This window comes from Microchirus variegatus (assembly GCF_963457635.1).
Source record: "Microchirus variegatus genome assembly, chromosome: 10".
Taxonomy (NCBI): domain Eukaryota; kingdom Metazoa; phylum Chordata; class Actinopteri; order Pleuronectiformes; family Soleidae; genus Microchirus; species Microchirus variegatus.
Genome location: NC_139811.1, coordinates 8,862,159 through 8,878,532, shown reverse-complemented (window position 1 = coordinate 8,878,532; position 16,374 = coordinate 8,862,159). Strand labels below are relative to the sequence as shown.

Sequence of the window (16,374 nt, the reverse complement as noted above, 5' to 3'; positions counted from 1 at the left end):
ATTCATGTCGTAATGGAGGTAGAATAAGGTGTTAATATGTGCTTAAAGACTACTAATAAAGGGCTAGTATACTACTTATATAATATATAAGTACATATTATGTTCGTAAGCACTGAGTTAATGGTGAATATGTGTTCCCTAATCTAAAGTGTTAACCTGCCTTTTACCAACACGATGACGTGACATGTTGACGGACTTTATATCAAACTCAATAATTTGCCTGCACAAATTCCAAGGACAAAAAAAGAGCTCCTGTGTCTCATGGCAAGAGAGCAGCGTGCCATTAAAAGCAAAGCTAATTATCCCCACAGCATTCTTTTACTGCTCCTGTCGCAGCCTACCTTCATTCACCATCTGCTTCTGCGTCATCAGTGGTGAGCGTTTTTACTTATTTCAACGTTGGGCTGCCCAGCTGATGATGATGTGCACAATGGTAGTGCATCCCTTTGACTTTAAAGAATATGATGTTTACTGGGGATTGCTTGGTTTTCCATGTCGGGTGTATATCTGCAATGTTATGTAAAATGTTTCTACTTGGTCCAATAACACAGTATATGCTCAATTAAATTTCATGAAAGTCAGGCTTTTGAGGTTACACCTACACCTACAATGGCGTAGAAAACGAAACCTAAAAGACCTCTGTATTTTGAATTTGAGTGTAGTAACCATTTTTGGCCACATTCTTACATATGGTGCCTTTAAGGTTTCAGTTGGTTTTAGTTGAGTTTTCCTCACAAAGATAGTGGTACAAAAACATGTTAGTGTGTGTGAGAGAGAGAGTATGTGTATGTGTGTGTGAAGTTTAACAAGCTTCCCACACATTCCAAATTTGACATATGTTGCAAAGGCCTCACAGGTGCCTCAGAAATGGGCAATAAATGTGAGCGGTTGTCTGCTGCATGTCATCATGTATAAATCCAGACAAACTGCTATTCACACACACACACACACACACACACACACACACACACTGATACGTGAGTGTGACTCCTATCAAAGAGTGATGGCATAGTGCCTTCTCCTCCCCAGCTGTCTCCACGCTGCTCTCCAACACAGGACTGATGGACCAGCTGCAGACAGTCCTCTCCTCCTGCTCCCCTACTCCTTGCCTTCCTCCATCAGCCTGTCCTCCTTCATCCCTGCTGTGCTGCAGCCATTTGCTCCTGTCCTCTCTCATTAAATTGCAACGTGTTCACTCTGCTCAGGTACACACACTCACCTCAGCATAACTTCATGATGAAACTTTCTATGGTCAAGACATCGTCAAGGACGAGACACAAACTCACAGTACAATAGTGTAGAGTGTAGATGTGGGTGCAGAATAAACTCACCAATTTAGTTGTGGGAAACAATGTATTTTCTTCCCCGCTGGCACTGCAGGCATAATATATTCTTGCAAAAAGTATTTTTTTTGTCTAATATTGTAATTCTTCCTCTACCCTTTCTCCCTTGTTATTTCTTTTTTACATTGTTTAAGGTCCATAAGAGCATCAGTTGGCGTCTGGACACAGCTGTGCAGCAACTCCTCCTTCAGAAAAGAAACACAGACGATCTTCTGCTGGGTAACAAACTCTGAATTTTAGCTGATGATTATTTTTGAAAGACTCCTGTGCTTGCAGAGAGCAGATGCTAAAACAATTCATCATGGTGATGTGTCTATAACCCAAGAATCTCTCAGTGGTCTTCCAGAATTTTATGTGCACAGCTTGTGTTTTTTTGTTGCTGTTATTGCTCTTCCTGTTTTGTGTATTCTATTGATTCACTTCTCACAGCATCTTTTCAGTCCAAACACATTAAATCATAACGTGAAACCAAATCCTGCAATGATCTGTATGGCAGATGGACTTGGTTCAGATTTGAACTCTGCCCATATGCTGGATATTCTCAGGATAGACAATAGACGAATGAGGTTCACCACTGTTTAGTTTGCATGCACATGTAGTCCTCCACGTGTAAAGTGACTGTCAGTGTTTTATTTAAGAAGGTAACCAAATGCTGTGCATGCATTTCACATGCTTTCATTATATAAAGTGGTCCCACATCCCAAGGCACCACTGGCAGACAGATCATCCCTGCTGCTCCTGTGTCTCTTGTCTGTCAGCTGGATAAGTGGCCTGTCAGGATCGTTGTGATGTATCGGCTCCCTCCCTTTGCCTGACTGTCGCTCTTTCACTCTCTCTCTCTTTTCACTCCTTCACTCACTCAGTCTCCTCTCTGTTTTCCTGTCTCAGATTTTATTATTATTTACAAAGCTCTCTCCTGACCCCCTTTTTTGCTGCCACTAATTGAGTCCTCCCAACCCCAGAGACCTCTAATATCAGTGTACACGGCAAGAGTGCGATTCGAGTGGCTGTAAGTGCTCTCTGTTTATCCTGTTGTGTTTTAGCAGTCATGTAGGCCATGTCTATTCATCACAACTTTGATCCCTCAATTTTGCCGTCCTTTATTCAACCATGTCTTTTACTGCCTCACACTCTCGACACAATGCCCTTGCAACTTTCACTTCCTGCCCCCCCTTTTTGTCAGGTATTAATCCAAAACATACTCTTAGGGCCTTTCATCAAATCAGCCTCTCCTATGTGCTTTCATTCCCTCTGAATCCTGCCTTTAATATCTTTTTTTATTCTTGCTCGCGCTCTCACTCACTACTCTTTTTTTCCTATGTGTTAAGGTATTCTGTTGCCACCACATTTCAATTGACTTTCTCAATATCTCTTTCCAGTCAGCTACCTGAGGCTACTGCAGGTTCTACTCGATGCTGACCTGGTGTCGGCCGTCGTTTGTGTGAGCACTGGCCCTGGCTTGGTCGGACCCAGACCACTTGGCGTCCAGGACGGAGCGTTGTACCCGCTAGGCTGCAGAGGGGCTCAGTTTCTCTCAAGTGCTCTCAGTGGACTTCTCTTGCAGGTTGTAGTATTTGTAAGATTGTATGTGTGTGGGTGTGTTGATGGTACTGAGAGCTCAGTTAATTTTGTCCTAAACGTGATATGGAATTGGTATCAATAGATACATTTGAATCTCCATTTCAACGATACATTCTACGCTAGCATTCAAATGTTTGGGGTCACCCATACAATTTATTTGTGTTTTCCATTAAAAGTCACACTTTTGAGCTATTTTCAGCTGTGCTTACATCATTGCACAAGGATTTTCAAGGGTTTTCTAATCATCCAATAGCCTTGTAACGTGATTAGCAAACACAATGTACCATTAGAACACTGGAAATGGACCTCTATACACCTATGTACATATTCCATTAAAAACCAGACGTTTGCAGCTAGAATAGTTGTTTACCACTTTAGCAATGTATAGAGTGTGTTTCTGATTAATTTAATGTTATAATCATTGAAAAAAAGTGCTTTTCCTTCAAAAAATAAGGACATTTCTAAGTGACCCCAAACTTTTGAACGGTAGTGTATGCATTTTGTTGAGTGAGACAAAAGTGACACAGAATACACAGTAAATTCTGTGCAGTGACAAAAGTTGGAGCACTTCCAATTTTATCTTTTTTTTTATATGGAGTGATGGTTAAACATTTAACTGATTTAACTGTTCCAATTAGGAAGACTCCATCTGTTTGCAAATTGTGTACTTTTTTACTGGTTTCTAATGGTGAATTGGGTGAACGACAACACATCGTGGAAAAACAGAAGTGATATCCACAACCACTCTCTAATGGAGCCATTTAATTATTATCACTAAAAGCAGAAAGTATTCACTAATTATATGCAATTTTAACACATGCTATAACAATATGTTTCATTCATTGTCCACCTCATTATTCTCCACCCTAACCTTTACCCCACATCATACCATCGTACGATACGATAATGTGATAGATGGTCCATGATATCAAGAATTCTGTGATAATCAATATAAAATTCAAGACAATCATCACAATATCTGCATAAATGAAGAAAACAAAACGCCCATGAAAGGTTAAAAGTGCAGGATTTCTCTATTTATTGACAACATAGAGAACAAAATGCATACAGTTTATGTATTGAACTTATTGTAGGTTTCTCGCTATAAACTCCCTCCTCTTCAGGCAGGTAACTGCCACCCAAGTTTCCCTCGTTCATACGAACAGTGCCACCGTGAGGAGACATCAAGTAGTGACGTCGATGAGTCATTTTTGCTACAAGGCAACAGAACTCGCCAGTACTCCACTGTGTGACCCAACACTATATTATACAGTGTGTGCAGACACACAGTCAAATATTACATCAATATTCCATTTTTTTACTTTCACTCCGTTCCGTATCCCTTGCAGCAGAGGTATCATAAAGTCAGTCTTTAAAATCTCAACAGCATGACATTGAAACTCCCATTCACTAACAAGGTTGCATAGAAAATTAGATTGCAATTGATTTAGCAGTTAGCGTAATGGAACGGCTCGCAGATCCAGAGCAATCACAGGTGACTAAAATGTTATTTCATGTCGCTGCGATATTGGCTCAGGTTACTTATTACAGCAGAGGCAGCCTCTTGTTCCAGCAGCAGCATTCATTTTATATTAAATAGGTGAAGCACTACTTGTCCTGGGTGGCTGCCAATACAGAGTATAGGAACCAATATGGTTTAAACTGAGTGCACAAAATCAGGGAGTACATAGCGCCTTTGTCAAAGAGAGTATAACTTATTTTAATCAAAAAACGTCAACTGTCTATGTATGTTGATACCAACACAGCCTTTAGCTGATCACTTTTTATGATCCTGCAGTGTCACAATACACAGCGGCACCACATAAATATGCTCCATGACACAGCTAAGTATATTGGATGCTATCTTTGCCGAACAGTCGCACAATAAAACACAATAGAAGGCCGTTTTTCTATATAACTGCAGTAAGACGTTGTGCGTCTATGAATCACAAGGCTTGCAGGAGCAGCACAAGGATGAGTGCGGTTATTTATAGTCACCCGACTGCGTGAGTAAGATATGCATTGGATGTAACAGACTCCTATGACTCATTGTCTATTAAATGGAATTAAGTTCTTATTGTTTTCAGTCATTACCTACCCAGTCACTCATAATGACCAAACTGCAATGATAAAATTACGTTTAAACCACAAGAGTGCAAGTGAATTTTAAATAGAAAGACAAAAGACAAATCCTTGAACGAGAATATAAAAATACAATCAATCAAATGCACAAAAAATAATTTATAAAAAAGTTCTACCTGGAGCCAAAAAGGGTTCTCCTATGAGGACAAGCCGAAGAACCTTATATGGTTCGACTTAGCACTTTTATTTCTAAGAGTTTAGATCGAGTGCATTCATCAAGTGAAATGACCATTTCTTGAACTGTAAGTGTTCACCTGTTCCATTGTGTCTCACATATAGGACAGGCAGGTACAACAGTACGACAGAATAATTTAACATTTGCAAAGTAGATATCATATTTGTCTGTTTGAGTCTCAAAATAATTTGGGTGATACTTGGACTCCGGGTATGTTGCATTTCAGTTTTTATCCTGTATGACTTTGCTGCAGGATATCAGTCTCTGGTTCCACACCAGTGGCATTTCCTCTCTGTGTAAAAGACTGGAGCAGAACTGAGCTTCATCTCCATGGTTCAGTGCTCTGTAGTCTGCTGTTCAGTCGCTGATAGGAGTAACAGTTCCCTGCTCTCTCCCCTGTTGCTCTCTCTCTCTCTGTCCTTGAGTCTTTGTTTGGGTGGCAGGAGGAAACATCACAGCTTCAGAACTCCTCTCCTCTTTGCTTCTCTCTCTCCTTTCTTAATCATCCAATTTCCTGTCTCTTCTCTCCTTGTTCTCTTTCTCCTTTTATCCTCACCTTTTTTTGTGACTCACAGTTCCTTGCTGTTGAAAATATACAAGCTTTGTTGAGGACAGTGCAATTTATTTTAAATCATTCGTAATTTAAAAAAAAGAGGAAGAACCACACCAAATCAAAATGTTGTGTTCTCAGTTTGGGCTCTATTTCATTTTGCTCTCATTTAAACCTGCCCTTTAATTGGTATGTAATGATGAGTTTCATCTTTTACCTTCAGCCACTTCACTGTCCCCCACTTTTGTGTTCCCTTCCCCTTATAAACGTGACTGCTTTCTTCTTCTACCTCCTCCTCTCTGCTTCAAAATGAGGGTGTGTCGCTCTCCACTGTCATCTGTGTTTCTACCTGGCCTACTTTAGTATTTTTGGACTTTATGATGTATTCACAGTGCCAGCACCACCTCTGTGAGAGAGACACATGTATTATCCAAAGCCCAGTGTGTGTTTCTCTGTTCCTGCTCCCTTGCGCTCCCTTTTGTTTCATTCATCTTTGTCCATTTATGAGCATGTGTCTGTGGCTGTGTGTTTCCTGTTCTGCTGTAACCGACCAGCAGCATCACATTCATATTTCTGTGGCCCTCACGACTTGAAATAATAACAAATAAAGATCTGAGATGTCTCTTGGTGTCTTTGGCTCTCATGGTTCACCTTTCTCCTCAGAAGCACGAGCTGCTGCTAAGAGCCTCAGTCAACTGTTTGAGCTCCTTGCTGGGCTTCCTCCAGAGAAAGAGTCATGTTACAGGTATTGAGACAAAGGCAGACCAGTGACGAATGTGTGAGTGTAGGTAATCTGTGCATGTGTGTGGGTGTGTGAGACGGAGAAAAAAACAAATGTGACTGTTAAATAATATGTTATTGCTATTGTCTCTCACGGAAGCGTGCACTTATTTTTTCATATGCTCCAAGTCTGCATGTTGTGGCCCCTGGCAAGATTTCAGTTGTTACCCACTTTGAGTAATTGCACCAGGAGGAATAGAGCAAAATTAACTTGCGCTGATGTGAATTAGGCATTCTAACTTGTCGTTTTTCTCCCCCTGGGCATTGTTTTATTTCTCTCTGTCTCTCTCTCTCTTTCTGTTCGTATGTGCGTTAGCAAAATATGTGGTGTGCCAGCCGTGGACCCAGTTCCTACTTTATTGCCTGCTAAGCTCAGGAGAGAGTTGCTTTCTGCATCCTGCCATGCTCAGACTCTTCACACTTGTAAGATATCTGCACACATACACACTCTCCACTTAAATTAACTTTATAATATACTCAATATGTAAAGAATTAAAAGATGTTTGCATGTCAAGATATTTTTTGAGCAATGAGAGTGAATGAAAGTGGAGTAATCTGTAGACTGACAACACAGTACAACCACAGAAATGAAAGTAGAAACAAACAATCTGATCCTTTCACCCCATGTGTTACCAATTAGAATTAATCTTGATGCTGATGTTGATGTCGCCATGAAACAAACGCTGCCATTAATGTTGCAACAGCCTAAAGCAAGAAACCATAAAAATCCCAAATTGAAATAGAGACCCCCACTCTCAGTGCTATGATTAGAGCAGGTTTAAAGATTAGGTTGTAAGTGGGTTTTATCACCCACTAATGGATTAGAAATAGTGTTATATCTGCTTTAGAACCCTTTCAAAGAAAACATAAACTTTTCTCAGCACAACTAAAATCTATATACAACAATATATATATATATATATATATATTTAACCAAATCTCTTTTACAAGAGAGACCTGACCAAGAAGCCAGCATGCCAATTTTAAAATGAGAAGCATGATAAAACAAAGACAACTACTCCACATTGTAATAAAAATAAAACATCACCTACTACTCACTCACTCATTTTCCACAAGGGTCGCTGGGGTGCTGGTAACAATCCCAGCTGAAAATATCCAGTTATTATACAATAAAATAATAAAAGAAGGCCCAGTATGAAGAATGAAGAATGATTTAGGTTGCCAAGGTGATCCTTTTAGGTTAAGTCTTCTAAAAGCATAAGTTGGCAACATTTAATTAAAGGTTTTATGTGAGATTTTTAAACCTTCACATTCTAGTTCACTTTGCATTTGTTAGCGACTGCATCTGTGCATGATTGTGCATTTTATGTGTGTGTGCTTGTGTCTCCTCCTGCAGCTCCTGCAGCACAGCAGCACGGCCGTGCTGTGGGAGCCTGACCTGCTCCGTGTGATGGAGGCGGTGGAGAGGAGGGGGGTGAAGGAGCTCAGCCACGAAGCAGCACAGGCCCTCAGGCTGCTCCTCACACAGGTAGACTCACACACATGGAACCCACACAGACACAGATAAAAATAATGAGAACGTGTTGTGGATTCTCACAGCAATCGTCCTTTGACTAACACATATGAATATCTGCAAATGCTCAATTAATGAATCACAAAGGCAGTCAAGTGAGGATGGTGCTGTGTGGGAATTCCCCACAGTAAAATTAACAATAACAAACAACATGTGAAACACTGGTGTTGTTGAATACATGTGTTGAGCTTTCACTTTGATCTTTAGTCCTTTTCTGTGGACAGCCTCGCTCTTGTGTTGCTCTTGAACATTTATCAGAGAGTGTTGATACAGCTGATACACCAACATGAACCATTTAGGGTGCATCAGTGTTTGCCTGAACAATGTTTGACACCAAGGACATTGACTGCCACAACTTCACTTTTGTAGTCCTTTTTTATTATTATTATTATTATTATTAATTTGCTGCTAAGACCAGCACAGGCAGTAAAATACCGGGAGGTGGGGGGAAAGTATTGATGGAACATTAAGGGTTGTTTATTCGGCAGCAGAATTCAAGTTTCAGTCAGATTACATTCTGAGATCAGCAAAAAAAAAAAACAGCATGCTGTGTGCTGTTTTTGCCACTTTTGCCACTACCATTAAAATTCAGTAGAGCCCTGAGGATTTTAAAGTTTCTCTGGTTTATTCAGAGATGAGCGCAAGAATAACACGGCAAAATACCTGAGACAGTGTAGTTTACTGTAAAGCTTTACAAGCATCGAAGCAGCTTTTCCCCTTCTCCTGTGAAGACAGCCATAGTCTTTTTTGGGCCAGAATATGCGACAGTGTCGGCTCTTGACAGCTTTACTGCAGATTCAGCAACGTTTTATCAACATTGATGTGAGAAGTCACGAGGATTGGCTCGCTAGTTCCACCTTATTAGAATATGAGAAGAGACAGGGAAATGAGGAAGCAACCAAGATCTACACAATAAGTAGATCAAAAGTTTGGGGTCACCTATACAATTTTTTTGTGTTTTCAATTAAAAGTCAGACTTTTATTCATCAAAAGAGTTGCAAAATGAATAGAAAATAGAGTCAAGACATTGACAAGATTAGAAATAATGATTTTTATTCAAAATAATCATTTTGCCCTTTCGTCAAAGAACCAGCAAAACTGTTTTTAGCTGTGCTTACATCATTGCACAAGGGTTTTCCTATCATCCAATAGTCTTCTAACGCCATTAGCAAACACAATGTACCATTAGAACACTGGAAATGGTCCTCTATACACCTATGTACATATTCCATTAAAACCAGTTTGCAGCTAGAATAGTCGTTTACCACATTAAAAATGTATAGAGTGTATTTCTGATTCATTTAATGTTAAATTCATTGAAAAAAAGCGTTTTTCCTTCAAAAATAAGGACATTTCTCAGTGACCCCAAGCTTTTGAATGGTAGTGTATATTCTCCCAAATTTCCAGATTTAACTACAGCATTGTTTGTTAATGATAACAAAATAAGCAAATGCAAAAAAAAGATATGTTCCACCTGCCACCATACAGTTCTTCTAGTTAACCTTTTTTCACTGATGAAAACAGACGACTGTTATTAGGCAATGTAGTTTTCTCTCACACATAACTCTGAGGCAGTATCGTGGTTGGTCATTGTTCTTTGCAGTCGACCAACCGTCAGTTCCTTGTGTCCTGTGATGACCAAGCTGCAAACTGAAAATAAGCTTGAATGATTTAACGAATATGTAAATGAATTTTAATTGGAAATGTCTTTTATTGCACAAAATCATCTGGTGAATGTGCTCATTACCATAGACCGAGCACTTCATTTGCAACACCACGCCACAGTAACGCTGTGTAGGGCTCGCTGTGCACTTTCCAAACAGCCACAATATGTTGGAAAAATTTCCTTTGAGATTTTGATCCACGTTGACATGATTGCATCCCAAAATGTTTTGCAGATTTGTCAGCTGCGCATTAATGCTGCCAATATCCTGTTGTACCACTCTGATGCGGTGGCTAATTAGGCCCCTTGAACACTACTCATCTAGACTGTGACAAACCATGACTGAACGGTATTAATTTAGGGGCCTAGAGTGTGCCAAGGAAAAAAAAAAAACATTGCCTCACTATTACACCACCAGCAACAGCCTGGACTGTTGACACAGTTCATGTTGTTGATCTCGTATTATTACTCAGCCATCTGCGTCTTCAACTGTTCAGCGTTGGTGAGTGTGTGTGTGTGTGTGTTCCTACTGCAGCCTCAGATCTCTGTTCGTGGCTGACAGGAACAGAGAGTGGAGCTCATCCTGCTGTAGCTCATCTGCCTCGAGGTTTGATGTGTTTTGTTCATCGTCGGTTACTTTGCAGCCAACCACAGTTAGCTTCAACCAGTCAATGTCAAAAGTCAAGGTCACTCTGCTCTTGCAAAACATGTGAAAGGAATATTTTCAACAGTGCCTGAATAGAATCCCTACAGATTTGGCAGAAATGCTAAAAGTAGTTGTGTTCATATGTCGTGTTCATCTTTCTGAATAAACACTAGTGACTAATGGGTGAATATTGACCACGGCATGTGATCGGAGTGGAGCTGAGGAATTTTGACTGGGAGTGCATAGAAAATGTAACAAATAACAAAAAATATTATAATAAATTAAATAATTATAATAATTTAAGTCACTTTAATCTAATTTCGCTATAGCAGTGTCTGTAGTCTATGTGAGAAAGAGGGGGATGATGAGAGAGCATAAATCTGCCTCCTCTGTGAAAAAGTCTGTAGCTGACTTTGCTCGGCCTATTTACACCACTGTATTTTAAGGTTGGCGATAATCGTGTCACTTTGTTAGAGCTGAATATTTTCTCAGGTGGTGCTTGGTGTAGAAAGTTTGGAAACCACTGTTCTAGAAGATCATCTTTTCTTTTCTTTTTTTTTAGAAATGCATAAATCAACCTGTTGTCTGACACCGACTACTTTGTCACTGTCAAATCCTCTCTCAGGGCGTTATCAAACAGCGCCTTTGGACTGCTTAACTCAAATTTAGCTCTACACGTATCGTATGTGACCAGGAATTTAGTATTCTGAAAGTAGCTCAGAATCTGATGAGTGACAGAGTGGTAGCTGCAGCCCCCAGTGCAGTATGTGTGTGTTCAGTGTTACAAACGTGGTGGTTTCCATGACTTCAGAGGCCATAACATTGATTTACGTTAATTTCCTGTAGACTAACTTTAGCTGCATTTGGACTGCAGTGGCTGTGTTGCCATGCATATGTGTGAGAACATTATACATTGTTTGCTGTTGAAGCCACAATCCAATGGGCTGTGGTCATTTCTGATTCTTTACATACAGTATGTGTTTATATTCCTGCCTCAGGACTGCATGTGTACGTCTGTATGATCCAGTCATTTCTTCGCAAACCTCACAGATGAGAGATAATCTCTTTTCATCATTTCTAAAGCTTGCAAGTTTCTAATAACTTTCCGCAGTCTGAATGGAATTTGTCTGCCATCACTTTTTTTCTCTCCCTTTCTTTCTTGCTTGCTTTCACTAAAAAGCCTTTTCTGTTTCTCTCCATCCATCTGTGTCTCCTCTATCTATATCGACTTTCGCCAAATTTCTCCTCACCTCACCAACGCCACTTTATTCACCTCGCACTTTTCAATTACTGAACAGAGTTGGAGCCATTTCTATACTTTGCCCTTTCCTTCACCCACCTGCTCCTTAAAATACCATCTGCTGTATTCACTTACTTGTTACTGATGCCAAATAAAAAACAGCTTTACCTTTGAGTGCATGCACTCACTTGTCTTTGAATGCAGAGGCTCAGTCTTGGAACACACTGCATTTCTTCTACCAACTACAAAGTTTACAGTCAGTTGCCGTTACCAGTCTGTTAGTACAGCCGTATTAATGTCCAATTAAAAATAGCTAGGAGTGAGTGCATACGCTCGGACGAGTCGATGCGATACTCAGTGTTGATTGGAAAAAGAAAAACACACAGTCCAATATGATCCAAAAAAAACCTCATTTCACCTAATTGCTTCACTAAAACTGTGGGTTGTTTATTTCGTCCTTATGGGAGCAAACTACTTGTTAGACACTTGGAGAATTGTGTTTTTCAAAGCTGGCAAAGGTGAGGTGGCAACTGTATCAGCATAAATGTGCTGCTAACAGCTTAGGTAAAAAGATGCAAAAATGACTTTATTGATGCTTGTTATTAGTATACCAAAAAAACTATTTTGGTTTATCTGTCCTGAGTGATCCTATTACCCAAAGTGTCCTGAATGCGTCCTCTGACCGTGATCTGATCATGAAAAACCTTCAATGCTGCGGTTTTAATTTACATTTCTCAATGTCCATATACATTCATGTAATTCTAGCTACTACCACAGTAATTACAGCAATCGACACATGATTGCTTTTTTATGTTGGTTAAATCTTACATCGTGTAACAGCAGCAAGAGCAGAGCTATGATTCACTCAGCTTCTCCTGACTTCTTGTTGCTGTCACTCCATCACTCTGACACACCGTCTCACACACACACACACACACAGACAAACAGAAATGATCTGTGTATTTGTGTACATCTTGCGGATATGAGAGCTGATCATAATATGTGATCACAGCAAACGTGTCCAGGACACATTTTAACGTCAGGTGTGAACACTTGGAATCTCTCAGAAATAATACCAAGCTATAGAGTCTGGCTAAGTGCTGTGATCCTGCAGCCTTAGTCATTTTTGCACTAGAGCTTCCGTATTAGGTACTCTAGGTAAATCCTAGGTGTGTGGCTGGATTTTACTTGTGCTGTGTGGAGATCTAAATCTGTTTACAGTCACATTAGGGAGATTTGTCATCCTTATAGTGACAAAAAAGCAAGTCTACATATGAAAATGATTAAATAATGGACAGTTATAGTTAGGTTAGTGCCAAGGAAAGAGGTAGTTACGGTGTGAGTGTTCAGTTTAGGATCAAGATTAGGATTGCGGTTAGGTTAAGTTTAAGGTAAGGCATTGGTTATGGTTAGGGATAAGGCTTTGGTTAGGTTGTCCAAATTAATGGAAGGCAATGCAGGACAAATATTATGCAAAACTGTGTGTGTGTGTGTGTGTGTGTGTGAGTGAGAGAGAGAGAAAACGTGTGTTTTGTAGTATTGCCTTTTTTTTCAGCTCACTGAGGTATTATGTTTTTTAAGTGACTCTGGTGACAGTTATACAAGTGTTTCCTTTTTGAAAAGTAGTTCAAAACTGAGTAAATGGCTAAAACACGCAGTAATGACATTTTAGATCCAAAAGCTTAAAGGTCAACTTCACTGTGTCAGCGTTCTGCAAAGCATTTCCCTGGCATAGCTCAGGAGTAGTGGGGGCGAGATTGCGACCATATTTCCTTCTAAATGACTGGTCTATAGCAGAGCTGTATAGGTGCGTGGTGGTAATTCTGCTTCTGCTTCTCTTTCTGACAGAAAAACCAGTCTGAAGTAGTGAATAAACTGTAGCTCTTTGAGTCTAAATGATAAGTAGAAGTCCCTTCCAAGCGATTTACAAGCTGCTGCTCTGCACAACTAAAATCCAGATATTTTTCTCTGCAAATAAAAAACATAATACACATGAATGATGACAAGGTTTATGCTGTGAAGTCCCAACATTAAATTTACATAGTTGTTTAAAACAAATGTTGGTAAATCAAGCAGTAAACTCTCTTAGTTAGTAACACTATCTGTTAATGACCTCTAATTAATCGAAATGTGTTTTTTAAAGAGCAACGGCGATTGGGGAAATTGAAACAATCAGCAGTCCTCAGGACGGATTAGAGCAGCCACTGCAACACTATTTATACTGATTTAGTTTTTTCCAGTGGGTTTAACTATTTTTCAGCTTGAGAGCAGCTTTGAGACACGTGCACAATAAGAATCGTTTAAAACATACATTTGTTCCTGTAAACTTTTGCGACGTCGCTTTGTATTTGAGTAAATGTGTGTGCATACTCGGTGGATAATATGTGGTCACAGGAGATACATGAACAAGTGTGAGGGATGTTAATACCAGCTCTGAATGGGGCCTGACTCAGTTGCTGAAGTGCAGCCAAATCCAACATAAGCCTCTTTTCTCTTTGAAGACATTTTATTCTTATTTATTTGTTTTCCCTGTTATTGGTTTTCAACCCCTCTCACATCCTCTTCACTGCTTAGTACTGTTAGTCCCAGCATCACAATGATGTCTCCTCTTGCTTTTCATCTTTTCCTCCGCCTTTGTGTTGTCCTCTCCTCCTCCAGCCTCTCCTCTATTTTTTTGGTTTCTAACAAGTCAAACAAACAATATAACAGAAATTAACCCACTTTAAAAAACAAATATGCAAAGATATATATCAGTTGCATGATAGTTATGATAAGTTAGTCTGCTGTGGATCATTTTAAAAAGAGCAAACTTGTTTTTTGTTTTCTAATTTAACATTATATAAAACATCCCTCATCTGTTTCTTGTCTTTTTCCACTCAAAAACCTCTTTCATTTATTCAGATCCAGAGCAGTGCCCTGCAGTGTCCTCCCACAGAGGAGCACAAGCTGAGAGTGAGGAATATGATGGAGGAGCTCAGCCTGCAAACACCAGTTTCCAGTGTGTCCGGCAACATCCTGTATCCCTAACCTGAAGTGAAACACACAGAAAACCCACATACACGTACATATTCTCAGATAGGTGTCATGCAGGCACATTCACTCTTACCTCTACATGAACTACAGCTATTAGTAGTTTAACCACATCCCTTAGTAGCATGGTGTAATGTCACTGCTCATTGGTTCAACTATTCTGTCGCTCAGTTCTCAGTGTTCACTCATAGTGGTGTGTAGTGCACCAGTGTCCACAGAGCTTCTTGATGCAGTGTGAAAGAACACACACCCAATGACAGGCACATATATGCACAGCTGGCAGAGGCGCTTCAATATGACAGTGGCAAGAGAGGAGAGGGATGCACACTGCAGCATACACTCGCAGACCGTCCTGATGGACAGGTGCTGTAGTCGGCGCCTGACCTGTTTTCTGACTCACTCCATACCTTTCAACTCACAGACACGCGTCAAGCACCCGAATCGTTAGTTGTGCTGTCTCTCTCTCTCTCACTGTGAGCATTAACAATGAAAACAATCTCCACATATCATTTTAGCCTGGTCTGATTCATCTTAAACTGAAATTTGAGACACTTGCAGACAAATACTTGACAGGCATTGCTTACCTCACAGTTGGTACTGCAGATTATTGACCTCAGAGGACCTGCAACCCTCCATTGCAAGAGAGAAGGCTGAGGTTGCACTATGAGGCCGCTCTATAAAACAATACTAAGAGTTAATGTCTATAAAGCAGACTAACAGTCTACAAGCCACAGCTAGAGTCCTTTATTTATAGTCCACTTTTTTCCACAAATGACAGTGCTAACTGAAAAGAAAAAAAGAAAATTGAAAGAACAGCAGGGCCCACGATTGGTGTAGTGGTTAGCACTCTTGCCTTTGCAGCAAGAAGACCCAGGTTCCTGGGTTCGAGCCCTGTTTGGAACAACTTTGGAACAAGGGCCTTTTGCAAGGAGTTTGCGTGTTCTCCCCGTTATATGTAAAACAAAGTTATATATGAAGGCAGCGAGACACTGCAGCTTCAGCTGTTTCTAGCTTTGGATTTTCTCATCAGTCTTTTTTTTTAAACCCATCACAATTATGCGATATGGTTTGAGAAATTATTCAAAAAGCAATTACATCAAGTAGTTTTAATAAATTTTAACCAGTTTAAAAGAGCAGCACATACCTCATATTCGTATCAAGCATTACTTGATGTATTGTGGAGAGTTTATTGTACAATTTCATTGCTTTAAAATTGTAATTAACCAGTATATGTGACTGACAGCGTGAACTTTACAAGAAGCTGGTTCAACATGAAGTACAAACATTCTATAGAGGTGGTAGCTTCTTTGTATTGGGGCTCGTAGCTTATCACATAGCCTGCTTATACCCTGCAAAAGAAATAACCAACAGGCAACATGACAAATGTAAACACACACACACACATGCTTGCACAACATTACTAGTGAGGACACTCATAACCATCGCAATAAAATGCCTAATCCTTAACCCTTAACCTAGACTTAATTCTAACCTTAACCCTAAAACCAAGTCTAAACTGCTAAAAAAAAGCCCTTTAAAGTTGTGAGGACCAGACAAATCGCACTCCCTATGGTTTATACGTTTTTTGATCCTCACACACACGCACACACACACACACACACACACACACACACACACACAGAGACTCAATGGCTCATGAACAATATCATCCTGCTCTTAGTTGTCAGCA

General features: G+C 40.0%; 1 protein-coding gene across 1 annotated transcript in view; it reads left to right on the top strand.

Annotated features, from left to right (window-relative positions):
- mei1 (meiotic double-stranded break formation protein 1) overlaps positions 1–14,681 on the top strand; it is a gene marked incomplete at both ends in the record, with an annotated part of 42,302 nt that extends 27,621 nt beyond the window's left edge. Inside the window, 7 exons of the mRNA XM_083896541.1 lie at positions 1,030–1,205; positions 1,478–1,562; positions 2,723–2,907; positions 6,455–6,536; positions 6,888–6,994; positions 7,887–8,060; positions 14,556–14,681. Of these exons, the coding sequence (XP_083752667.1) occupies positions 1,030–1,205; positions 1,478–1,562; positions 2,723–2,907; positions 6,455–6,536; positions 6,888–6,994; positions 7,887–8,060; positions 14,556–14,681 (935 nt within the window). The remainder of the gene's footprint in view (positions 1–1,029; positions 1,206–1,477; positions 1,563–2,722; positions 2,908–6,454; positions 6,537–6,887; positions 6,995–7,886; positions 8,061–14,555) is intronic.
- Positions 14,682–16,374: the final 1,693 nt, after the last annotated feature.